Below are 25,102 nucleotides of genomic sequence, written 5' to 3'. Positions count from 1 at the left end.
GTTGGACACATGTTAGTTATTTAAAAAAAAAAAAAAATAATACCATTTAATCACATATTGACACGTGCTTACAAATTGTAAAAGAGTTATAAGTCTAATATGGATAATACTACACTTACAACTATTTTCCAACTCACTCAACGAAACTGAACTACTGGTTTTTCTTTGAGTGCCGGCTCTCTTAGGTGACGCCTACCTGCTACCAGCAATATTATTTAATGCTCTCATTTCTACCTCGATTGGAGAGCCGATAACTTTGTTCTTAAGATTTTTCAATTATTTCATTCGATCCAAATCTAAGCTTCTCCTTATCCCGTTCTGGTTGGGCTCTGGACTCGCTGTCCTTGAAAGAGATAATGGATTCATTGCGTTCTTTTACTCCAGCTGGTTTTTTTTCAATCAGTTTGTGCCGCATTCTTCTTTGGTTGCATTCCCATTGGACCTTCAAGAAAAAAACATTAAAATAAATGGTTAGATTGAACAGTAAGACTGGGCCATTCATTCCATTTCTAGTTGCCAATTGAGACCCAGCAAAAAGTTAATCATGTAGCTTTCGCATGGTACTTTATTTTACCCCCAGGAGATAGACCAGAATTAGATCCACCACTTTGAGAATTTCTATATACAAAGCATCACTAAGGACATGAAAGACCATAACGAAAAATGGCAGCTTCAAGAGAGCAAACCCATTTTGTTCTAGTGCATGGGGCATGCCATGGGGCTTGGTGCTGGTACAAGCTCAAGCCAAGGCTGGAGGCCGCAGGCCACAGGGTCACGGCGCTTGATCTTGCGGCTTCAGGCATCAACATGAAGGCAATCCAAGACGTTCATACTTTTCATGACTACACTCAGCCTTTGTTGGATCTTCTGGCTTCGCTTGCTCCAAATGAAAAGGTGGTTCTTGTTGGGCATAGCCTTGGAGGCTTGAATTTGGCCCTTGCAATGGACAAGTTCCCGGAGAAGGTAGCCGTTGGGGTTTTCCTCACCGCTTTTATGCCGGATACCACCCACAAGCCATCCTATGTCGTGGATCAGGTACGATATCAAATACGTATTTCTATTTGGTATTAATTCTAAATTTGAAATTATATGTTTCGAAGCTGCGCTACTAATTATGTGTTGACGATTCCTCCGTGAATTTATTGACCGCTCGATCAATTGATTTTTCTTTTTCTATTCTTTTACCCAAAAATGAAAGAAAGTACGAACACGTCTTTCTTCGATCTATCATTTTTACGCCACAACTTATTAAAAAAATCTATCATCTAATCCGTAGAACGATCGATAAAGAAAAGTCAAAGAAGGTTACTTCGAATGGCCTCTCTCTCTCTCTCTCTCCAAATCTCATAAATGCCGTGTGCTATTTTGATAATGAACTGAGTTTGGTGTCATGGTCGTGAAGTTCGAGCACAAACAAATTAAAAGGACATGCCTACTGTCGCTTATCAGGTGGTCACGGCTCACATGCTATGCCTCTTCCACGACATGCTTAACTCAAAATAAACATGCTATACATTTTTTTTTTATTTTTTTATTATTTATTTTTTTTTTTATGTTATTTGTTCTTTGTCTATTATTTAACTTTTAACTTTTTAAAATTATCATTAAATTTGTTGGGTACATGGCCCCACAAATTCAATTGTGATTTTATAAAATAAGAAGATGAGAGAAGGACTATGGAAAGAAACGAATCATATTTCTGTTCATAGTGGAATGAGTATTCTATATACCAAGTGTGCCTTAAGAGTCGATTGGAATCATTTATTCACTTTACTGCATAAGTCAATTGACATTCATATTTTAATCTTTTCCTATCTTATCCATTGAAAAATGACATTCATAATATATCTTGTCAGTTAATTTATATTATGAACTTGATCCTAATAACCATACAAATTGTGTATTACACACACACACACACAAAATACAATAGTGGGCATGTCAATAAAAAAAATAAAAATACAATAGTGGGGGCAAAACATAAAATAAAAACATAAAATTTAGAGAAAATTTTTAGATTTATGAGATGGCCCTATAATAAGACGTCATCCATGTCATCAAGTTTGTAATTATCGAATAAATTTAAAAGATTAAGCACATGTAAACTCGTGTTCCAGTAGCCAAATCCGAATTGATTGACTTGTTAGAATAGAGGGCCCATTATATTTGTTAGTTGTCACCGAAATGAATCAATTATTCAAGTATTCAATCAAACCGAGATTTCTTCTTCTTGTCTTTTTATATTGAACAGTATGTTGAGAGGACCCCAGCAGACAACTGGTTGGACACTCAGTTTTCATCCTTTGGAAACGTCAATGAACCGTTAACGTCAATGTTGTTTGGCCCCAACTTCTTGTCCTTCAAGCTTTATCAACTAACCCCAATTGAGGTATTCTCTTTCTTTTCTTTTCTTTTCTTTCTTTCTTTTTTCTTTTTTCTTTTTCTTTTTCTTTTTTCTTTTTTTTTTCTTTTTTTTTTTTTAATTTTTATTTTAACAAGTGTGCAAATTGTCAAAACCTGCTCAAATAAATAAGCCATATAGAGGATTTTTTCATATATATTTTTTAAATTAATAGTAATTCAGACAGTAAAATTATTGAATGTACAAGACATAATTACATGAATTTTTTAATAGTAATTACATTGTAATTTGTTGAAGGATCTTGAGCTGGCAAAGAGTTTAAAAAGACTGGGATCACTATTTCGTGAGGATTTGTCAAAGGCAAAGACTTTCTCAAAAGAGGGATATGGGTCGGCTCAGCGAGTTTATGTTGTGTGCGATGAGGATTTAGGAATACCAAAGGAATTTCAGAGATGGATGATTGAGAACGATGGGGTTAAAGACGTGATGGAGATTAAGGGCGCTGATCATATGGCAATGTTTTCGAAACCACAGGAACTTTGCCACTGTCTCCTCGAGATAGCGCATAAATATGCTTAAAATTTTTTACATGCTATTATCAATAAAATCGCAATCACTGTATTAAGGAGGGTTCTTTATCTACTAATAAAGACATTATGTGCTCTCAAGTGGTTATATTAGCTTTTCAACGGTTTAGTATATCCTAGGATTGGCATATATCCAATACTATTTATAATGTTATTGACTCTATTCCAACTAATTCTTCGTGGTCAGTCTGAAAAATTAATAGAAACGCAAATTTTTGTGCCCACTCTGTGACACATTGGGCCGCAGCCAAGTTCAATTCTGATAGCATTCCCATTTATTCCCTCTATTCAAATAGTCAATGACAAAGATTTACTATAGGCTTGTTTAGATCCAACCCTAGCTATAGCTTTAGTTTTAGCTCTCTCCTAAGCTTCGACTTTAGGGCCAACTTAGATTTACATTTGGTTTTTAATTTGTGTCATTTGAGTTTAAGCTTTTTTAGTTTTAGCTTTTGCTGTAATTTCAAACGTCTTTATAAAAAAAATAAAATAAAATAAAATAGACATAATGTGTGTTTAGTGTGCATTTATTGTGAAGTCATGTTCATTTCAGTTTACATTATAAAAATGAAATGAAGATGAAATATTTTCTAGTCAAGATTTAATGGTTAATATATTGCTGTGTCTCATTAAATGTAATAAAATAAAATTTTGATTATGAAAATATTTATTTAATTTTAGGAATACATTTATGCAATTTCCAGTAGGTAGGAGAACAGCTCCTTTGGTTTTGAGAACATGATGACCATCTAATCAGAGCCATTGATCACCTTCACCTCATTTGTTGGATTATATTCAATCATCCACGTTTGGAAATCCTCTTGTATGACATAGTCTTATTCACAACCATGAACTAACCCAAAGACGGAGCTAACGGGGAATTGGGAATTGGCCATGGCCCTTTTCCCAGACTAAAGAGAAAGTATATAGTATACACATACTTTGAACAATATTATTATTATTATTTAAAATTTCTTAGACTTGCTTGCCCATAGATGCAAATTTTTCACAAATCATCTTCTAAAAATGACATGTGTCATTTAAACAATTAAAAAAAAACATGTAAGAAGAATATACTATTAAAAAAAAAAAGTATTTCTTACATGCAAGGGGCTCATGGATTCAACATCAATTTGAAATGTTGACTTTCGGAATCTAAAAAAAAAAAGAAAAAAAGAAAGAAGAAGAAGAAGAAGCTATGGCTCATTGGCTATATATGTTGATAAAAATAAGAATTTTTATGAATCCATAAAAAAAAAAAAAAAAAAAATGATTGTAAATAGAGACAAAACTCATTATAATTTGCTTGTTCTTGAAAATATTTTATCTCCGAAGCATCGTAGAAAACCGATATCCCTTCAATCAAGAGTTGGTTCTCACAATCACTAACTGATATGCTTTTCTCTCGTACCTTTGTAAGCTTTCTTCATTCATGATTCGATATTCTGGTATCCTATAGGCATAAAGGATCTACACCAATCCATCCTAAAAGTATAAAAGACATATAAATGAAAATTCAACAAGTCATTTTGTAGGTTTTATGTTGAAGATTGTTTCGTAATTTTGTTGACCACTCGATTGAGTTTTTTTTTTTTTTTTTTGTGGAGATGTCCACTCAACTTTAAGTGAGACATAAAATCTTCTTCCTCCAACTCGATCTAATAACAATTGTTATGTCTCCCTCTAACATGCGAAAGGAAAAGAGAGAAGGGAGATGAACATCTTTTTGGCATTGAAGCTTTAAATGCTATGACAGCTGACACGGAGTTGTGAGGAAGGCACTGCCTTGGTAGCCTCTTCAATCACTTCAATCTCTTGTATTGCTAAACCGCAAGGCAAAAAGCTAATTTGCAGATGGACGATGCTATTAACGCCACATCTCTACCATTCCCCCGAATTGAAGATGAGAAAATGATGGATTGTGTAAATTGTAAAAGGAGAGAAGTAAGAAGAACAAACCTGAAAACGAAAACTATGAAGGACAATTATCAGGTGTTTCCTCCAACCCAATTAGAAAAAAAAAAATTCCCTTCTAACTTTGTGATATTTTATACTTAAAAAAAGAAAATTATCGATAAAGAAAGCTCAAGGATGATTACTGACAAATTTTCTCTCTCTCTCTCTCTCTCTCTCTCTCTCTTTCCAAAACAATTAAAAAATCATTCATGCTTTACTAATTGCGTACGAGTTTGAAGTTTTTATTTTATTTTGTTTTTGTTTAAGCATAAGAGTTTGGGGTATTTGTGTTACGTGCTTACGTAATGCAAGATAAGGATCAACAAAAAAAAAAAAAAAAAAAAGATATGTTAAAATTTTTGAGAAATTTTAGACTTTCTATTGTAGGATTTTTGAGAAATTCTAAACCTTCCTAGTTGAACAATTAGAGGTGCTCGGAACTCATAAATACAAGGTTTGATAATTTACTTCATTTTCCCTCTTATTCAATAACAAAACAGTATTTAAAAAAACGAAATACAATATAAAATAGAGTTCTACATGAAATAGAACTTCTATTTGACTCCTAACTCAACAACTTAACTACTGTCAACAAGACTCCTAAAAGATAAAGATAAAAGAGATAAATATGAGACTTCTAACCAAATACAAATACTAAAAACTCGTTTATAACTAAAGCAACAAATAAAATAATACTACTAATAATAAAATACTAACAGATAATTCTAACATACCTAATGCCTAACAAAGACTACGACTACACGTAACAATTTGGTGTCAATGTTTTAGTCGTGACATTCATATTTTTCACTCTTCCCTATCTTATCCATTAAAAATAATTGACACCCATATTCTATCTTGTCAATCTTGTCAATTAATTTATATGAACTTGATTCTAATAACCTCCCTATCTTATCCATTAAAAATCATTGACACCCATATTCTATCTTGTCAATTAATTTATATGAACATGATTCTAATAACTATACAAATTGAGTATCTGAGTTATCTCTCTCTCACACACAGACACACGTATTTGTGTATGTGTAAATGCTTGAGGTATAATCAATTTTAATACAATAACCTAACAAAAAAATGTGACAACGTATATGAGTAATCATATGGGTTTAATTGTCTCTTCCTAAACCCAACTAGCAACCGCCCATTTTATTGATTAAGCACATATCAACACGTACGTGTCTAAGTGTCTTATTTGATTGACTCCTTAGAGGGCCCATTTGTTAGTGGAGAAATCAATTATTCAAGTATTCAACCGATCGAAATTGATTTTAAGACATTCTTTTTGAAGTAATGCTATATCCACAAACATTTTACAAATATGCCACAGAGGTTAGGCACCGAGTTTTCATCCTAAGGAAGTGTCAACGAACCTTTCACGTCAATGTTTACAGGCCCCAAGTTCTTGTCTTCCAAGCTCTCTCAACTAAGCCCCGTCGAGGTTCTCTCTCTCTCTCTCTCTCCTTTTTATGACCCCATCCCATGGACAACTGATCCAAGGACCACGTGTATAAGACATAATTACATTACATATGGTTGAAGACTTTTGGTTACATTACACGTGTTTGAAAAATTTTGTACTCGTTTCTAACAGTAATTACATTGTAATTTGTTCAAGGATCTTGAGCTGGCCAAGACTTTAGCAAGGCCAGCATCATTGTTTCGTGAGGATTTGTCCAAGGCCAGGAATTTTCCAAATGAAGGATATGGGTCGGTTCTGCACTTTATGTTGTTTGCGATGAGGATTTAGCTTTAATTGGGTCAGTCTAATTATAACTGTTTAAAAATCATGACACTGCATATTTATCTATTATCCCAAAAAATTTATATTGGATAGTAGATCACAACTCAATAGCGGACATGCATGCATCTTCTTCAGATCAAATCCCGGTCCAGAAGCTCAACCAATTTTTTTTTTTTCGTGTAATTTGTGTGTTTGAGAGAGAGAGAGAGAGAGAGAGAGAGAGAGAGAGAGCATGAAGTACCTCTTCTTTTAGAGTCAAGAAACTGAGGTCAGGACGTGTCATAAGGGCGGCAGCATATACGGCAACAGAGAATTTCCATGGGGAACCTTTCCACCAAGATCACCCTTTCCTCTGATAAGACAAAATTACATTACAATTGTTGAAGACTTTTGGTTACATTACAAGTGCTTAAAGAATTTTGCATTCGTTTTTAACAATAATTACATTGTAATTTGTTCAAGGATCTTGAGCTGGCCAAGACTTTAGCAAGGCCAGCATCATTGTTTCGTGAGGACTTGTCCAAGGTCAGAAATTTCCCAAATGAGAGATTTGGGTCAGTTTTACGACTTTATGTTTTTTGCTATGAAGATTTAGCGTTAACTAAGGAATATCAGATATGGATGATTAAAAACAGTGGGGCTAAAGACGTTATGGGAATTAAGGGTGCTGATCAAATGACAATGTTTTCTAAACCACATGAACTTTGCCACCGTCTCCTCGAGATAGCATGTAAATACACTTAAAATTATTTACATGTTATCATTCCCTGGTTGCATTCCCACTCGACCTTCACCTACTTGATTTTTTTTTTTTTTTTTTCTGATGCAGTGAGGTGCTAGTTGTTTGCTTAATTTGTATGTTCCGGTTGAGTTGCTTATATTTGTTTTTTTTTTTGTTTTTTTTTTGTGGGTTGTAGTTCTTTCTTATTTATTTAATTATAAAAAAAGATATAATTATACATAGAACATCAAGAACTCAAGATAATACATGGTGTGCGTTTAGTGTTATGGATTTATTGTTGAGTCATATTCGTTTCAGTTTACAAGAAAATATATGAGACTTTCTTAGGGGATGGTTATCCTTGAACAATTTCAATATAATGTCACGTAATTTAATTTTTTTTTTTTTTTAAATAACATGACACTATTTATATGCAGTCTTCTAAACAGCTTCAAGTCTTGCCTACGAGTCAATTTTCAAATGCATAGCACCTTCCCTCATTAAACACAGAGAATGAGTAGGAGCATAATTGGTACAGGTTTGATCTTACTATATTCAAGGCCCAAGTATATGATTGTTGATCTGAATCCATAAGATATCAAATTCTATTGCTTGACACAAAAGACATATGAAAATATATAAAGATGAACAAGACAATTAGACCAGCCTAAAGCATATCAATTTTTGAAAGAGAAATGATCCCTACACTCATTTCTCACAACAGTCCCACAACAAGTTGACGTGGCTGGTAATATTTTATTATTTTTTTGTTTTCTTTTCTTTTCTTTTGTAAAAAAATAATAAAATATTACCAGCAACGTCAGCTTGTTGTGGGGCTGTTGTGAGAAATAAGTGTAGGGATCATTTTTCTTTTTGAAATGTTGTTAATTAAGACCAAAAGAGGAATTTCCCTTTTTCTTATGGTGATATAAAGAAGAAAAATAACCATACTAATGCAACTAACCTACAAATAGTATTGAGAAAATAACGATACTATTAATGTTGTTGATAGCGCCAGTGTATAGAGGAAAAAAAGAAAAAGAAAAAAAGCAACCATGAAAATCAGTTTTTCCATCAAACTACATAACAGGTATCTAACAGGTATTAAGAAAAATGACAAGAAAAGAAAATACAGTCGTATCTAACAGGTATTAAGAAAAATCCACTCGTCTTGTCCAATTTTTCTTCCGCTAGCTATTAGATAATGGTTCTACGACCCTAGAAGCATGTACATGCAGAAGATCAAGACGAATATGTTAGCTTTAAGTCATAGTCACATGGTCAATGCCTGTTGTCTTATTCACCCCCCCAATTGTAGCCCAAGCCATAGATTGTGTCGCACACGTCCCAAAACGGGAGGGCCGATAATGACATGGCCCTCTCCAAACGGTACCATCCATCAAGCACCACGGCAAAATGCGACCATAATAGAAGGCTACCTTAAACATGCATGGGTAGCTCGAATACATGTTTCAGAAACTGTTGGATCTAGATTTGTGCCTTGGGCGAACATGGGTACGTTGTGTGTGTAAGATTTCCCAAGACCCTCTAAAGGAGGCCACCATTTGCTATGTGGATTCATCCTCGTCCTTGGAAAAGTTAATAAAAAAAAAAATTAAATAAATAAAGTGATAAAAATGGAGGCCGATCTTTTGCCATTTGATACGCTAATTTACAAAGGGTTTTATCTGTGAGAAATATGCTCTTCAAATTGTATATGAATAGATTAAAAATATGGTTAATTGGGTCAGCCTAATTATAACTGTTTAAAAATCATGACACTGCATATTTATCTATTATCCCAAAAAATTTATATTGGATAGTAGATCACAACTCAATAGCGGACATGCATGCATCTTCTTCAGATCAAATCCCGGTCCAGCAGCTCAACCAGTTTTTTTTTTTTTTTTCTGTGTAATTTGTGTGTTTGAGAGAGAGAGAGAGCATGAAGTACCTCTTCTTTTAGAGTCAAGAAATTGAGGTCAGGACGTGTCATAAGGGCGGCAGCATATACGGCAACAGAGAATTTCTATGGGGTACCTTTCCACCAAAATCACCCTTTCCTTTGATAAGACATAATTACATTACAATTGTTGAAGAATTTTGGTTACATTACAAGTGCTTAAAGAATTTTGCATTTGTTTTTAACAATAATTACATTGTAATTTGTTCTAGGATCTTGAGCTGGCCAAGACTTTAGCAAGGCCAGCATCATTGTTGCGTGAGGACTTGTCCAAGGTCAGAAATTTCCCAAATGAGAGATTTGGGTTAGTTTTACGACTTTATGATATTTGCTATGAAAATTTAGCGTTAACTAAGGAATATCAGATATGGATGATTAAAAACAGTGGGGCTAAAGACGTTATGGGAATTAAGGGTGTTGATCAAATGACAATGTTTTCTAAACCACATGAACTTTGCCACCGTCTCCTCGAGATAGCACGTAAATACACTTAAAATTATTTACATGTTATCCTTCCCTGGTTGCATTCCCACTTGACCTTCACCTACTTGATTTTTTTTTTCTGATGCAATGAGGTGCTAGTTTGTTTGCTTAATTTGTATGTTCCGGTTGAGTTGCTTATATTTGTTTTTTTTTTTTTTTTTTTTTTTTGTGGGTTGTAGTTCTTTCTTATTTATTTAATTATAAAAAAAGGGGTAAAAAAACATTAAAATAAATGGTTAGATTAAACAGTAAGACTAGTCATTTATGGGTCATTCATTCCATTTCTAGTTACCAAAATTGAGACCCAGCAAAAAGTTAATCAAGCAGCTTAGACCAGAATTAGATCCGCCAGCCACTTTGACAACTTATATATAGAAAGCACCACTAAGAACATGAAAGACCATAATGAAAAATGGCAGCTTCAAGAGAGCAAACCCATTTTGTTCTAGTGCATGGGCTATGCCTTGGGGCTTGGTGCTGGCACAAGCTCAAGCCACGGCTCGAGGCCACCGGCCACCGGGTCACGGTGCTTGATCTTGCGGCTTCAGGCATCAACATGAAGGCAATCCAAGATGTTCATACTTTTTACGACTACACTCGGCCTTTGTTGAATCTTCTGGCTTCACTTGCTCCAAATGAAAAGGTGGTTCTTGTTGGGCATAGCCTTGGAGGCGTGAATTTGGCCCTTGCAATGGACGAGTACCCAGAGAAGGTAGCCGTTGGGGTTTTCCTCACCGCCTTAATGCCGGATACCACACACAAGCCATCCTATGTCTTGGATAAGGTACGATATCAACAGCAGAACGAGTACGTATTTCAATTTGGTATTTCTAAATTTGAAATTATATGTTTCGAATTAAGCTGCTCATAATTGGCACTGTAGTAACCTTCTTTTGAATAATTAAATGGAAAGGAAAAAAAAAAAAAAAAAAAAATTGAAAGGACTGAAGAGAAAGTATAGAGTATATATACCCATTTCAAATTTCATTTCTTGTTTGCTTTTGCCTAAAAATATAAAATGAGATATGTTACATGTACACGAATCTTTTATAAATCTTTTTTTAAAATCAACCATTAAATTTATAGAACCTACATGTAAGTTTTTATGGATTCTACAAATTCAATAATTAATTTTAAAAAGAAATATACAGGAAATGTGCAATAAATGTCAAAAAAAAAAAAAAAAAAAAAAATCATTTCTCATATAAAAGAGAATACTTGCATATAGATGAAAATTATATGTTGAAGATTGTTTCGTGAATTTATTGACCACTTAACTGATTTTTCTTTTCTTTTCTTTTTTCTGGAACTGACCATTTAATTCTAGCTTTGTTATATTACCTAAAAAAGAAAGAGAAAGTATGAACGTCTTTCTTCTATCATTTTTACAGAGCTTTTTAAAAAATCTATCATCTAATTCGTAGAACGATAAAGAAAAGTCAAAGGTGATCTCTCCCTCTCTCTCCAAATCTCATAAATGACGTGCTAATTTTGTTACGAATTTGGTGTCATGGTCGTGAAATTGACTTGTAGATCGAGCACAAACAAAGGACATGCCTATTGTTGCATATCAGGTGGTCACGGCTCACAATGCCTCTTCCACGAAATGATTAACTCAAAATAGACATGCTATACATTTTTTTTTTAATATTTTATTTATTCTTTGTCTATTATTTTCATTGAATGACTATTCTCCTAAACACGTGTTCTAGTAGCCGAATCCGATTTGAATGACTTCTTAGAATAGAGGGCCCATTTGTCAATTTTCACCATTTATCAGTTTGTTCTTCTTGTCTTTTTATACTTGAATAATAGTATGTTGAGGGGACCCCAGCAGAGAACTGGTTGGACACTCAGTTTTCATCCGTTGGAAGCGCCAACCACCCGTTAACATCAGTTTTGTTTGGCCCCAACTTCTTGTCCTCCATGCTCTATCAACTAAGCCCCATTGAGGTACTCTCTCTCTCTCTCTCTCTTTTCTTGATCGACATTTTTTTTTTTTTTTAATCCTAACAATTGAGCGGGTTGTTCAAACTCCAAAACCTACTCAGATAGATAAGCCATATAAAGACTTTTTCATATTTATTATCTAAATTAATAGCAATTTAGCCTGTAAAATTGTTGTGTATAAGACATAATTACATTAGAGATGTTTGAAGAATTTTCTAACAGTAATTACATTGTAATTTGTTGAAGGATCTTGAGCTGGCGAAGACTTTAGTAAGGCCGGGATCACTGTTTCGTGAGGACTTGTCAAAGGCCAAGAATTTCTCAAAAAAGGGATATGGGTCGGTTCAGCGAGTTTATGTTGTGTGCGATGATGATTTAGCAATACCAAAAGAATTTCAGAAATGGATGATTGAAAACAGTGGGCTTAAAGATGTGATGGAGATTAAGGGTGCTGATCACATGGCAATGGTTTCAAAACCACAAGAACTTTACCACCGTCTCCTCGAGATAGCGCATAAATACGCTTAAAAATATTTACATGCTATTATCAATAAAACCTCTATCACTGTATTACCACCACTTAAGAGGTCATTTGGGGCTCTTTGTTTAATTGCCCAGTCCTATGTTTTTATTTGTTGTAATTTCTTGTTGATGTACTTATAAAAATAATAATAATAAAATAAAAATAAAAATAAAAACATTATGTGCGTTTAGTGCCATGCATTTATTGTGAAGTCATATTCTTTTCAATTTACATTATGAAATAGAGATGAACTATTTTATGGTCAAAATTTAATGGTTAATATATTACTATGTAGATCATTAAATGCAATAAAATAAAATTTTGACCATGAATATATTTATGTAATTTTACGAATACATTTATGCAATTTCCAGGAGGTAGGAGCACAACTCCTTTGGTTTTGAGAACATGATGACCATGTAATCGGAGCTATTGATCACCTTCACCTCGTTTGTTGGATTATACTCGATCACCATCTTTGGAAATCGTCTTGTACAACATAGACTTGGTCACAACCATAAACCAACACAAGGACGGAGCTAAGGGGGGACTGGGAGTGGCCATGACCCTTCTCCCAAACTAAAGAGAAAGTATATAGTATACACACTCTAGCAATATTATTATTATTATTTAAAATTTCATAGACTTGCTTACCCATTGATACAAATTTCCTACAAACCACCATCTAAAAACGACACGTGTCCTTTAAACCATTAAAAAAACATTTGAGAAACAAATGCTATTAAAAAAAAGGTTAAGACATATTTGGTACCTGTAGTTTGAAAACTTTATTTTTTTGGTACAACAGTTTCAATTCGCATTATAGATGGTACCTGGGTTTTGAAAAAATAAGGACTTGGTACATCCGTCTAATATTTAACGGTTTGCCACGTGTCAACCACTGAAGGTTGAAGACTTTTGGTTACATTACACGTGTAAGACAATTACATTACAGATGGTGGTTACATTACAAGTGTGAAGAATTTTGTACTCGTTTCTAACAGTAATTACATTGTAATTTGTTCAAGGATCTTGGGCTGGCCAAGACTTTAGCAAGGCCAGCATCATTATTTCGTGAGGACTTGTCCAAGGCCAAGAATTTCTCAAATGAGGGACATGGGTCGATTCTACGACTTTCTGTTATTTGCTATGAGAATTTAGCGTTAACTAAGGAATATCAAAGATGGATGATTAAAAACGATGACACTAAAGATGTGGAGATTAAGGGTGCTGATCAAAAGACAATGTTTTCCAAACCAAGAGAACTTTGCCATCGTCTCCTCGAGATAGCACGTAAATACGCTTAAAATTATTTACATGTTATCAATAACACCGCTATGACATAGTATAAGGAGGGTTTGTTATCTACTATTAATGTGCGAACTGTACGTATGGAATTGCTACATATTAATCGTGCCTAGTGCTATATCTACCTTATAGATGCAATCATATATAGAACATCAAGATAATACATAGTGTGCGTTTGGTGTTATGGATTTATTGTCAAGTTATTCGTTTCAGTTTACATGAAAAAATATGACCTTTTTTGGGATGGTTATCCTTGAACAATTTCATGGTTAATATTAGATTTTATAAGATCTAACAGTATATATAATATCACGTGATTTAAATTTTTTTAAATAACATGACACTATTTATAAGTATTCTAAACAGCTTCAAGTCTTGCCTCCGAGTCAATTTTCAAATGCATAGAACCTTCCCTCATTAAACAAAGAGAATGAGTAATAGCATAATTGGTACAGGTTTGATCTTACTATAGTCAAGGCCCAAGTATGTGATTGTTGATCTAAATCCATAAGATATCAAATCCTATTGCTTGACACAAAAGGTCCTTTCTTGGGTTGGTTTAGTTTCGGTCATGCTGGGTTGTTTGCCGGTGGGTATTGTGCGTGGGTGATCTTCTTCGCCGGTCTTTATGTGTAGATTCTCTAGGTTGGTCTTCTGAGTTTGGGAGTGTCCGTGATGGATAGGAACTTCCTAGTGGAGTCGAATTCCTTTTCTATCTTGGCTTTGGAGGGGGCTTCGACTATGCGAGTGGAGAAGAGAAAAAACTTCTTTGACTCGATCATCTTGAGCATCCAGTGCTCTGATTGGCTAGCGTCAACGTTGGAGACTCTCTTGGATTTCCCTAAAGTTCAAGATTTCGTCAAATCCTTTGGGGAAGGGTCTAAACTCGTGATTGCCCGTAGAGGTGAAAATAAAGCTAGCCACTACTTAGTGGCGGCAGTCTATGGGTTGGGTGGTCGAAAAGGTCTCATTCTGATCCCTAAGAGTCGCAGAGGATGGGGCTGGCGTAAGTTTTCCGACGAGTTGAGATTGGTTTCTGCTTCTCTCTCTGCTTCAGTGGATTGCGGGATCATCTCCTCTGATGCATCGATAAAGCAGAAAGGGTTGTCGTATGCTACAGTGCTTAGGTCGGCTTCGGTTTCTGTTGCGAAGGAGTTGCCCTTCGAGGCTGGTCATCTCTTAAAGTTGAGGACTCCGTTGGCTGAACCGCGTGCCCTTGACCTGTTTCCGACGGTGAGAAAAACTATCCCTGAGGTTCCGAGAAAGGCAGTGGACTGTTCATTTATGGAGTTCCCTCTGGCTAATCCTTTGGTCTTGGAAAAATCTCGTTCTTCGTCGGGCAAGCAACAAGCTCCAGTTCGCTGCTCTCCGTCTAATCCGACGGATTTGGGTTCGTTGCTTTATCCGCTGGGTAAGAAGAAGAAGACCTATGCTTCTCACTCTGTCCGAGGCACAATTCCAGGTAATTTGAATTCAAATCTGCATGTGTGGTTCCAGATGTTTCTCCGTCTTAACATAGCTTTGGGCCGAACTGTTGGGAAGATTTTGGGCCTTGCTGCTAGACCCGGTTCGGGCCCTAAACGTAGAAGTGTTACGTTGGGACGTTTCTTACCGAAACCCAAACCTTTAGCTTCTCTTCAGTCGGATTACACAGAGAGCGCGGGTCCAACGCCGTCGACTTCTCCTAAGTTTTCTTCTTGGCCAAAATCCACGTCGCCGGCAGTTCCTGAGGCGGTCCAATGTCAGTCTTCTTCCAAAGATGGGTCAAGCCAGGTTCCAGCCTCCAAGCAATTCGGCTTTCTCCCCTCGTCGGCACCGAAGTTGCTGGTTCCGATATCTGGCTACTCCTTTGAATCCTTTCCCTCTGCCAAGTAGTTCTGGTGTTGTTTTGGCAGCTCCGGTGGTCCCTCAATCCTCTCTTGAGAGATTTTCTCAGCCCTATTTTGCTCCTCCTTCTCCCTCTATGGCAATTGAGAAGAAAGCAGCAAAGCCTCAGCCTCCAGTGAAGCAAGGCCTTCTTAAGAAGGGCTTTTTCAACCCCCGCTCGACTGCAATAGTCACTCCCAAGAGAGATTGTATCATTCTCTCATCCGTTGAGGATAATGGTTTTCCCCAATCTCGTGCTTGGCCTGTCGATTTTGATCACAACAGAATGATTGTGATCTGAGAGGAGGACGTTGATTATTGGGATGGATTGCTCATGGAAGAAGATTTTTTACGAGACAAGATGATAACGCGCCAGAAGTCCAAAGGCAAGAGAGAGCTCCTAAATCTGCAAAGCTCCATCAATTATAGCAACGTTGAAGCTTCTTCTAGGCGTAGGAAAGGCAAAGCTCACATGCTCTAAGATTGTGGGCCTTGGTGGGTTTTGTGGGTTGTTTTGCGAGCCCTTGGTTTTTTTTTTCCTTGCGTTTTTGTTTGGGTTCCTTTGTGGGTTGTGTTTGGGTGTTGCTTTTGGGTTCTAGGGTTTAGGTTTTGTGTGGGTTTAGTTGGGATTTGGGTTAGCTTCGGTTGCTCCTGTGTACTTAGGAGTGTCTTACGATTTTTTCATTAATAAACTTTTGCTTACTTATCAAAAAAAAAAAAAAAATTGCTTGACACAAAAGATGTATGAACATATATAATGATGAACAAGACAATTAGACCAACCTAAACATATCAATTTTAGAAATGTTGTTAATAAAGACCAAAAGAGGAATTTCCCTTTTTCTTATGGTGATATAATGAAGAAAAGTAACGATAGTAATGCAACTAACTTACAAATTGTATTGAGAAAATAACGATACTATTAATGATGTTGATAGCGCTCGTGTATTGATAAAAAAAAATGAGAGAAAAAAAAAAAAAGAAATAGCTACCATGAAATCCGTTTTGCCATCGACTACATAATAGGTATCTAATAGGTAATAAGAAAAATGACAAGAAAAGAAAAGACAGTCGTATCTAACAGGTATTAAGAAAAATCCACTTGTCATGTCCAATTTTTCTTCCGCTATTAGATAAAGGTTCTGCCCTAGAAGCATGTACAGAAGATCAAGACGAATGTGTTAGCTTTAAGTCATGGTCACAGGGTCAATGCCTGCTGTCTTATTCACCCCCCAATTGTAGCCCAAGCCATAGATTGTGCCCCACACGTCCCAAAACAGGAGGGCCGATAATGACATGGCCCTCTCCAAACGGTACCATCCATCAAGCACCACGGCAAAATGCGACCATAATAGAAGGCTACCTTAAACATGCATGGGTAGCTCGAATATATGTTTCAGAAGCTGTTGGATCTAGATTTGTGCCTTACGCTTACATGGGTACGTTGTGTATGTAAGATTTCCCAAGACCCTCTAAAGGAGGCCACCATTTGCTATGTGGGTTCCTCCTCGTCCTTGGAAAAATTAATAAAGAGAGAGAGAGAGAGAGAGAGAGAGAGAGAGGCCATCTTTTGCCATGTGATACGCTAATTTACAAGATCATGACCAGAAAGGGTTTTATCTGTGAGAAATATGCTCTTCGAATTGTATATGAATAGATTAAAAATGGGGTTAATTGGGTCAGCCTAATTATAACTGTTTAAAAATCATGACACTGCATATTTATCTATTATCCCAAAAAAAATTATATTGGATAGTAGATCACAACTCAATAGCGGACATGCATGCATCTTCTTTAGATCAAATCCCGGTCCAGTAGCTCAACTAGTTTTTTTTTTTTTTTTTTTCGGTGTAATTTGTGTGACAGAGAGAGAGAGAGAGAGATTACGAAGTACCTTTCCATGGCAACAGATATGGAGACCCCTCCCATGCTGCGACCCACCTAGATCACCCTTTCCTCTGATGGAAGAGACGCCATGAACTCCAACAACGGCTCAAGGTATTCAGAGAGTGAATGTGCCTCATGCACCTGCTTTTAGTGGATCCCCAAAAGCAGCTGGGTCCAGCACCAACACTTGATGACCTGCGGATTTCAACAAAGTTGCCACCTTATACCAACACCATGCTCCATGGCAGGATCCATGAACCAGCATATAGTGCTTCTCGCTCTTCTCCATCTCACTCTTGCCCTCAAAAGTGTTTGATATTCATCGTTTTTGCGCTTTGGTAAAGCGTAAAATGTCTGAAAAATGGTAGCTTTCAAGGGGAGTAATGGATCTTAATGGTCTCCCGAGTGGCTAACAGGTACCTGCAGTCGATTAAATTGAAAAGAATCATGCATCTGTTGTCAATCTGCACAAACAGGGGAAAACGCAGTACCAAATGAGTCAGACGATGAGAAAGAATCCAGTTACACCATTTTCTCATCTTTTAGGAAAACTGCATAGCAAATTGAACAGATCATATAATAGAACTTAAATTTAATGCACCTCAACTGCTTGTTGCCGTCAGGTTAATTCTGTTCATCCACAGTTCAACATTCATTCAATTAATCCATCCAATCAACTCAACAGAATCTCCACAACAACATTGTGCAAGGAATCGAGCCAAGCTTTGGAGCAGTCTTTGCAACTATTGTCCGTCACAGTTGCCTTGATATGTTTCCATCACTAGCAACCACATTCATCTGAAACATCTGGAACAGCTAAGCCTCTCTGGCAAGACATGGTCTCATTTTTACCCTTTACCCCAAAGAAATAAATGATACTCCTAAACAATTCCTCAAAAAAAATTCTCTTCCTTGAAGCAGAGCTCCTGAAATCTTGTCAAACTGCAAGACAAGAGTAAGCAGTTCAGATAACTTGGTCTCACCAGGACCTTCAGTTCTTTATCATCACGCTGGTCCATTAATTCATAAGAGAAGAAAGAGACATTCAAGAACCAAGTGTACAATAAAAGTTTCTTTCTTAGGAAAAAAGAGCAAAAAGTATTCCCTTGAACCCCATTTCTGCATATGAAGTGATGAAGAGGTTCAGTTCTAATACGGGACTGGGATCTTAGACTTGTTTCCATGTATGTGTGCACATGTGTATTTGATATAAACCACAAGTAGAACTCAACCTTGAAAATTGGCTTACAAAGGAAGGGTGTCAAAGAGTTTATATACACATAGTTAAGTTTGCACTTAACCAATGTGGAACACTGAAAATTGAAACATACCATCATACTCCATTACTCCACAACTAACGTCCACGGCGGCCCTCTATCGAAACTGACCCAATGGCAACTTTTTCTCTTTTGGCGGCTCCACTTACCTATTAGTTTTCAAGAAGGGTGTTACAAAAACACCCCTTACACACTCCATACACACCCACCCTCTCAAATGGGGTGGGGCCCACATGTGGTGGGTCCCACCCCATGTGAGAGGGTGGGTGTGTAAGTGGCTCTTTTTTTTTAGTTTTTCCCAGTTTTCAATGACTTAACACTATGGTCATACATAATACAAGACATTTTAATCCAGTCTATAGGTCGCCCCCTCTGTGACTCGACTACAAAGCTGCACCCAATTCGATCCCATATATAAAGGACCACCTATAGAAACACAACCTTTAGATTACCTGCTGACCAACCACTCCTGAAACATTTTTACATTTAGCGGTATTATGTAATAAATACCAAGGAGTCTTATAGGTATTATGTAAAGGTGTAAGTTGTGTAATGTAACTACGGAGATACGAGTAATACTCGCAAAAGAAAAAGGCTACAAGTTCTATATCATATTTCCAAATCATTCGTAACGAAAAGAAGACTTTGTTGACATTAGTCAATATTGAAGAGATGGGGGTATGTTGACAAATACATTAGATTTATCATTCATACCATAGATATCAATTTCACAACTTCCTTTTCTTTAAGTAAGTGCAAAAGAAAGAAAAAAAAAAAAAAAAGTTTTTTCAATAGCTAAAATTGAACTCCACTAAAGTAACAATGATGAGAAAAGTTCACCGGAAGCCCAATGATATTTCATTGTCATGAAACCCACCGTTTCAGAAGCACTTCTGGGTTATATGGAAACAGCTTCTTCTTGTGAAGACTTTCAACAGAATTTCTTAATAAAAGCAAACACTCTCTGGCTCCTTCAAATGGCTGTGTTACATAGTGCTTGCAGGCATGTCCATTGTCTCTGTCGCATTCCTTCTCAAGTGATGTGAGAATTCCCTTGTTTTTCTCAAGTCTAGGTGTTACATATACCTGAAAATTTGAGCCATCCAATGACAATTTTCTTTTCTTGCAAGATGATTGATTTATAACTTTCCCATCCAACGAAAATTCCACAAATAAGTGCCATGAGTCGCATGCTATGCGCAAGCACCTATGAAGGAACATGTAAAACAAGGGCAAGTAAATGTCAAAGCTACACCAATATCAGAAATAAAGTATGAGAAACAGAATTCTGCTCATGTGCTGCCCTGCGGTATATATGTACCAAAGAATTCATTAAAAGCATGAAGGGCCAAGGCTAATGTTACATACCTAGGGTATGTAACATGGGCATTTTCGGAATTTTATTTATGTCCTCTTTAAGAGAATAATTAGGTTAGGTTTTTACATAAGGTAAGAGTCGTATTATATCTTGGAAAGAATAATAGATTATTATTATTATTATTATTATTAGGAAAATAAGGAGTCTTGCTTATAAAACAATATCTCCAATAGGAAAATAAGGGATTTGTCTCCCTTTAGAATTATTAATATTTATTTAGGGTTTGTAATATTTATTTATTTATCGTTCCATAATTCCAGCTTTGTAACCCTATAAATAGGGTATTGAATAATGAAATAATATCAAGAAGAAAAATTATATTCAACTCTAGTAGTTGCTTTGGGAGTTTTTTAGAGTTTCTCAAATAATCCTAACATAAGGAGGCCTAGGATACCCTGAATACTCTACTATCACACGCACCACTATCCAAATTATTCATCGTTCATCCCCCGGAGGTCCGTAACAGCTAACTATATACTTAATGCACCAGATATAATCCAATAAACCAAATAACCCAGAAGAAAAGGAAGTTAGACCATGAAATAATTAGCCCAACCTAACAACCTAAATAACCATAGATAAAGAACAGCAAACAAGCTTGAAGGTTATAGCGGGAAACAAGTCGCCATAAGTAATTTCAAATTATAGCTTTCAAAAGTCAACAGGTGGAAGGGGGGATAAGTGAATAATAAAATCAACCAACTAGAGTACATACCTTAAAAGATATTCTGCACAACTTATTCCTGTGTCTTTTGATATAAGGTAATCAAGAAGAACTTGGTGATCATAGTGTAACTGCAAGTCAGAAAGAGAGGCATATCATAATTCCGTTTCTTTCAAATTGGATTTAGTTCATATCATAATCAACCAACTAGACGTCCATTTTTTATAAAATTTACCTCTGAAAGAAATAGATGGAAAAGGTGTACAGGATTAAAAAGGTTTGGAACATGAAAAAGAATATCTTCCTTGACATCTTGAAACATCCTTTTTTTGTTGCAAAACCTGGGTACAATCCAAGAACTTGTTAAAATAGTTCCCAACCAACTTAATTATTAACCAGTAAAAATAACCAGAATGGTGATTGCTCACTGTTGCTCTGCGCAAAAAGGTATACCAAGCAGTTGCAAGAGCATTTTAAATAATATATCATCCTACATTTTAAGAGAGAAACAAGAAATTAGAATATAGAAGTCTAAGAAAATCAGAAAATATACAAGAGAAGAACAATAAACTACATCTGGACTAAAAGTATGTTGCAGCATGCCAAAGATGGCATATTCAGACACAGGAAAAAGAAAATTACAATTACCTTCATATATGCCTTTTTGTTTTGGTAATGCTTTTGTATATTCATAACATGATCATTATCATGTACCCAAAAATAATTCATCGCTTCAGAGTTCATGAAAAAAGTGTGTATACATATATATATATATATATATATATATATATATATATATGCTTTTGAATACAAATCAACAACCACGACTCGAGTAACCTGTCAAAGATTTCTTCCTTGCTTAGCACAATTACTTATCCTATAGGCACTCATGCTATTAAAGCTCCTGCGTTAACTCAAGTGATACCCAAGATCAGTGTTCAAGTCTCATCCTGAGCCTGACCACCTCTATTAACTCTTATAGCCTAACCGAAGAAGAGAGAAAGAGAGAAAGATATACTAGTTCATCATATTATAAATTATTTTGGTACATGTCCTCTTACATTCAGCATTGTACCAGCTACCTGGTTGTTTACCCCATTCAATTACGAGAAAAGGCGAGTAGACACAGAAACTGACACCTCCACTTTGATTGATCAGCTGATGTCTTTGGCCCATACATGTTGATCAAAATAGGGAAATTTTCAAATCCCTTTTAACTTGTTCTGTTGCTTGAAAAAATAAACCTCTGCATAACACCAAGTTGAAGATAGTAACAAAAGGGAAACAGAGAACTCAGCACTTCCCATCCCATAAAAATGCGAAACTAAGCCGCTGTTTATACAACCTAGGATGGATTTTAGATCAGAATGTCCAGGAATACTGAAGCCTCTGAAATCCTTCCTCACCAGAGTTCCAGAATTTCCATCTATTACCAAGCAGAATGTGACAGATTGCACAAAGGAAACTAGGCAAGGTTGTGCGTGTATGTGTTTGTGATACTTATTTATCTAGCTACACATACAAGCAATTAGCACAAATAAATGTTAAAACAGAAAAAATTGAAACCAACAAGAAGTATATAAGCTGAATAAGTACCAAATTTTCAACACGTAGGAAATGCAAGTTGAAGATCTATACATATTCAGGAAATAACAAAAATGTATAACCTTAAAAACTACACAACATTGCAAAGAATAACTGCAAAGGGTTGGGAGATACAAACCTCATGCATGAATAACTGGAGGAAGGATGAGGCAAATTTTACACATCTTTCAAAATACAATTCATGGCTCAAAAACATCTCAGTTGGAAGATTTCCTTGAAACCACTTATAGAGCTCTAACAAACCCTTCTTTCTACAGCAACATTCCAGGTCTGAATTTGATTCATCGGTTAAGCATGAATTTGGAGTTATGCATACACATTTCTTGTCAGTGTTTTCTTGACTGATCAAACTGAAGGAAAGCCTTAGGAAAAGAAAAACAGCCTGCCTCTTAATATGGTGGGAGTGCGGACTATTTATTTCTCCATCAGAAACACTCAATAAAAATGGAGAGCCTTCTAGACAATCATCCTGACAAGACTCAGGTTGAGTTATTGGCTGCTGCAAAACCTCTTGAAAGTAAGTATGGAGAAGTTGTAACCATGAAACAAGAGTGGAACATTCCAGACGTGTTTGAAAACTAAGCCTGACCATTAGAACCTGCAGAAAATATTTAGTTGGTTTAATTAGACTGGACTTATAAAGTGATAACATGCATTTATAGGGTAATGGACAGGGCTACATTCTTGTACATATGTATAAGTGATTATGACAACCATCTTTCTTGGAATCTGCAGTACCAATGACTATTTAAGTTTCTGTTCAGTTATCCCCGTTAAAATTTATGAAGTTTGTTGGATCTTTAAGTTCATTAAGTGAAAAACTAATTCAATCCTTACCAACAACTTATGTCTAAAGTACTGAGAGATGCAAGTCTCAACACAATCTCCTTGCTTGCCAAGGGACCAATATAAAACTTTAGGCACAAGGTTAACGATTTTAAGATGAATTGGATGCTTATCAATTGAAACACCTGTGGCTTCCACAAAATCACTTTCGTCAACCAAGGAACAGAGTAGCTGAAGAAAAGTTCCTAGAAATATGACACATTGCTCTTGCAACACACTGGTGTTTCTGAGAAATGAAGCATCCGCAGAAAAGCTCTTCTGAGAGTCACTGTTCTGACCGTCACAATTCTCATCCAATAAGTCCCAGTGCACATTTGAAAGACAAGAATCTACAGAATCTAAGTACACTTCAAGAAGGTGTTCATCATAGTCTTGCTTCAAATGTTTCAAGATATTACGTAAAACTCGAATGATGCCAGCCACTGTAGACCAGTTAGCATTTTTCAGCCTAGGTTTTACAACAGCATGAAAGTTTGATGAATCAGAATTTGAATCTTCGGCTCCAGTGGTTGATGGTGCAGAAGAATATAAAAGTGTGTTGGCCACTGCCAATTCCACACAAACACAAACCAAATGGACGAATCTTTCCCAGTCACTTTCCTGCAAAACAATCATAGCAATGAAGATAATGGGCAGCACAAGGGCACATACACTTAGCTTTAAACACAGTGAATTGCAACATACAGATGCTGCTAAAAACTCCGAAATGAAACTGAGAACATTGCCTGCCAGATGTCGAACATATTGACTCTCCAAAGTTAGCAAAACTATCTGCCAGGAAAAATCAAAACCAAGAGGTCAAACACGCCAAACCCAAGTATTGCAGAAACTAGAAACACAGATTTGCCAACTAGTAATTTCAAATACAAATAACACATAAACCAATAAAATCTTGAGAAATAAAGAAAATAGGGGCATTCCCAAGCAGGCTTAAGACTCCTGTCTTACTTAACGGATATCAACATTCACAAGACACCCTAAATTACATAGGAAACTTTTCCCATCAACAAAATCCTCATCCATCTCCTTCTAACAATGTCATAGACCCCGGCAAAGGAGTCCATAGTGACTTCTATACCGTTAAATAGTATGATCTTTTATGGGGCTGTATTACATTCCTATTACTAAACAAGCATAAAGATTCTGATTAATGCAGCAAGATGATGAGTAATATTACCAAGTCAGCTACGATCTTAGTCAAACAGTGATGGTCCTCAGAGTCTGAGCAGTACTCACTATTACAGGCCGATTCTGCTTCCTTACCCTGTTCAAAGTGTAAGATTATATATTGTAGGATTAATCTCACCATTTGTGTGTATGAAAGAGAGAGAGGAGGGGGGATACATTGTCAGAATAGCGGAGTTTTCGAGTCCAAAGCTGAATTTCTTTCAAGACCTGACATCGAAAGGAATTGAAGATGAGTCATGTGGAATGAGAGAAATTAGGGGTACATGAAGAAGCGAGCAACAGCGGCGATTTGAGAAGAGAAAGAACCTTAGAAAGAGCGATGAGGATCTGTTTCTCCTTCTCTTTCGTTAAAGAAACCACCATCGCCTCCGGTTCCTGCAAAACGTAATAGAAAAGTTGAGGAAATGAAGGCCAAGAAATTTGAGAAACAATTTCAAAAAAATAAACATAGAAATTAAGGAAATTAATTAAATTCACGAAACGAAACCATGAAGTGAGTGAGAAGCGTAAAACGAACCGTGCACGGACGGAGAGACTCATCGATCAGACGGCAAAGACGCGAGCAATCAGAAGAGCCGCCGGACATTTTCCCGGTTACTGGTTTTGCCGGGGAATAGCTTTGAATTCAGAATTGAGCTTCTTCTATCGGTTTCGAACGACGCATTTTGATGTGTCTTCGAAATAAATAAAAAATAAATATATTTTAAATGAATAATCGAACATAATTTCAGGACCTTTTACATTGCATTTACCATTGCACAAATGGTTTTACCATA

General features: G+C 36.1%; 3 protein-coding genes across 6 annotated transcripts; 2 read left to right on the top strand and 1 right to left on the bottom strand.

The window, feature by feature from the left end:
• Positions 1–129: 129 nt before the first annotated feature.
• LOC133864674 (uncharacterized) lies at positions 130–25,102 on the bottom strand. 4 transcript variants are annotated; one of them, XM_062301076.1, is made up of 15 exons: positions 24,844–25,097; positions 24,633–24,701; positions 24,483–24,533; positions 24,316–24,402; positions 23,823–23,909; positions 23,130–23,738; positions 22,411–22,890; positions 21,116–21,177; positions 20,923–21,028; positions 20,739–20,818; positions 19,523–19,852; positions 17,970–18,310; positions 17,376–17,832; positions 6,909–7,019; positions 130–442 (listed from the first exon to the last, which is right to left on the bottom strand). In XM_062301076.1, the coding sequence occupies exons 1-12, from the start codon at positions 24,910–24,912 to the stop codon at positions 18,262–18,264; spliced, it is 2,079 nt and encodes a 692-aa protein (XP_062157060.1). In that variant the 5' UTR covers positions 24,913–25,097; the 3' UTR covers positions 130–442; positions 6,909–7,019; positions 17,376–17,832; positions 17,970–18,261. The 4 variants fall into 4 exon arrangements, with proteins under 4 accessions (XP_062157060.1, XP_062157059.1, XP_062157061.1 ...); XM_062301075.1 differs by lacking the exons at positions 130–442; positions 6,909–7,019 and having other exon boundaries at positions 16,560–17,832; XM_062301077.1 differs by lacking the exons at positions 130–442; positions 6,909–7,019 and having other exon boundaries at positions 16,560–17,788.
• LOC133864675 (salicylic acid-binding protein 2-like) lies at positions 585–3,030 on the top strand. Its single transcript, XM_062301079.1, has 3 exons — positions 585–1,035; positions 2,252–2,389; positions 2,660–3,030. Exons 1-3 carry the CDS (start codon positions 664–666, stop codon positions 2,939–2,941), a joined length of 792 nt encoding a protein of 263 aa, XP_062157063.1. The 5' UTR covers positions 585–663; the 3' UTR covers positions 2,942–3,030.
• On the top strand, positions 10,227–12,497 carry LOC133864676 (salicylic acid-binding protein 2-like). The gene is made up of 3 exons (XM_062301080.1): positions 10,227–10,618; positions 11,650–11,787; positions 12,031–12,497. The coding sequence occupies exons 1-3, from the start codon at positions 10,247–10,249 to the stop codon at positions 12,310–12,312; spliced, it is 792 nt and encodes a 263-aa protein (XP_062157064.1). The 5' UTR covers positions 10,227–10,246; the 3' UTR covers positions 12,313–12,497.

This window comes from Alnus glutinosa, chromosome 3 (assembly GCF_958979055.1).
Source record: "Alnus glutinosa chromosome 3, dhAlnGlut1.1, whole genome shotgun sequence".
NCBI classification, from domain to species: domain Eukaryota; kingdom Viridiplantae; phylum Streptophyta; class Magnoliopsida; order Fagales; family Betulaceae; genus Alnus; species Alnus glutinosa.
This window is presented reverse-complemented; position numbering and strand designations above follow the sequence as displayed.

Excerpts from the sequence above, each read along its gene's own strand:
- LOC133864676 (XM_062301080.1), top strand. The coding sequence starts at position 10,247 with ATGGCAGCTTCAAGAGAGCAAACCCATTTTGTTCTAGTGCATGGGCTA. Across the intron at positions 10,619-11,649 it reads CATCCTATGTCTTGGATAAG|TATGTTGAGGGGACCCCAGC; the intron begins GTACGATATCAA and ends CTTGAATAATAG. Across the intron at positions 11,788-12,030 it reads ATCAACTAAGCCCCATTGAG|GATCTTGAGCTGGCGAAGAC; the intron begins GTACTCTCTCTC and ends AATTTGTTGAAG.
- LOC133864675 (XM_062301079.1), top strand. The coding sequence starts at position 664 with ATGGCAGCTTCAAGAGAGCAAACCCATTTTGTTCTAGTGCATGGGGCA. Across the intron at positions 1,036-2,251 it reads CATCCTATGTCGTGGATCAG|TATGTTGAGAGGACCCCAGC; the intron begins GTACGATATCAA and ends TATATTGAACAG. Across the intron at positions 2,390-2,659 it reads ATCAACTAACCCCAATTGAG|GATCTTGAGCTGGCAAAGAG; the intron begins GTATTCTCTTTC and ends AATTTGTTGAAG.
- LOC133864674 (XM_062301076.1), bottom strand. The coding sequence starts at position 24,912 with ATGTCCGGCGGCTCTTCTGATTGCTCGCGTCTTTGCCGTCTGATCGAT. Across the intron at positions 24,534-24,632 it reads TCCTCATCGCTCTTTCTAAG|GTCTTGAAAGAAATTCAGCT; the intron begins GTTCTTTCTCTT and ends TTTCGATGTCAG. Across the intron at positions 23,910-24,315 it reads CTAAGATCGTAGCTGACTTG|ATAGTTTTGCTAACTTTGGA; the intron begins GTAATATTACTC and ends TTTTCCTGGCAG.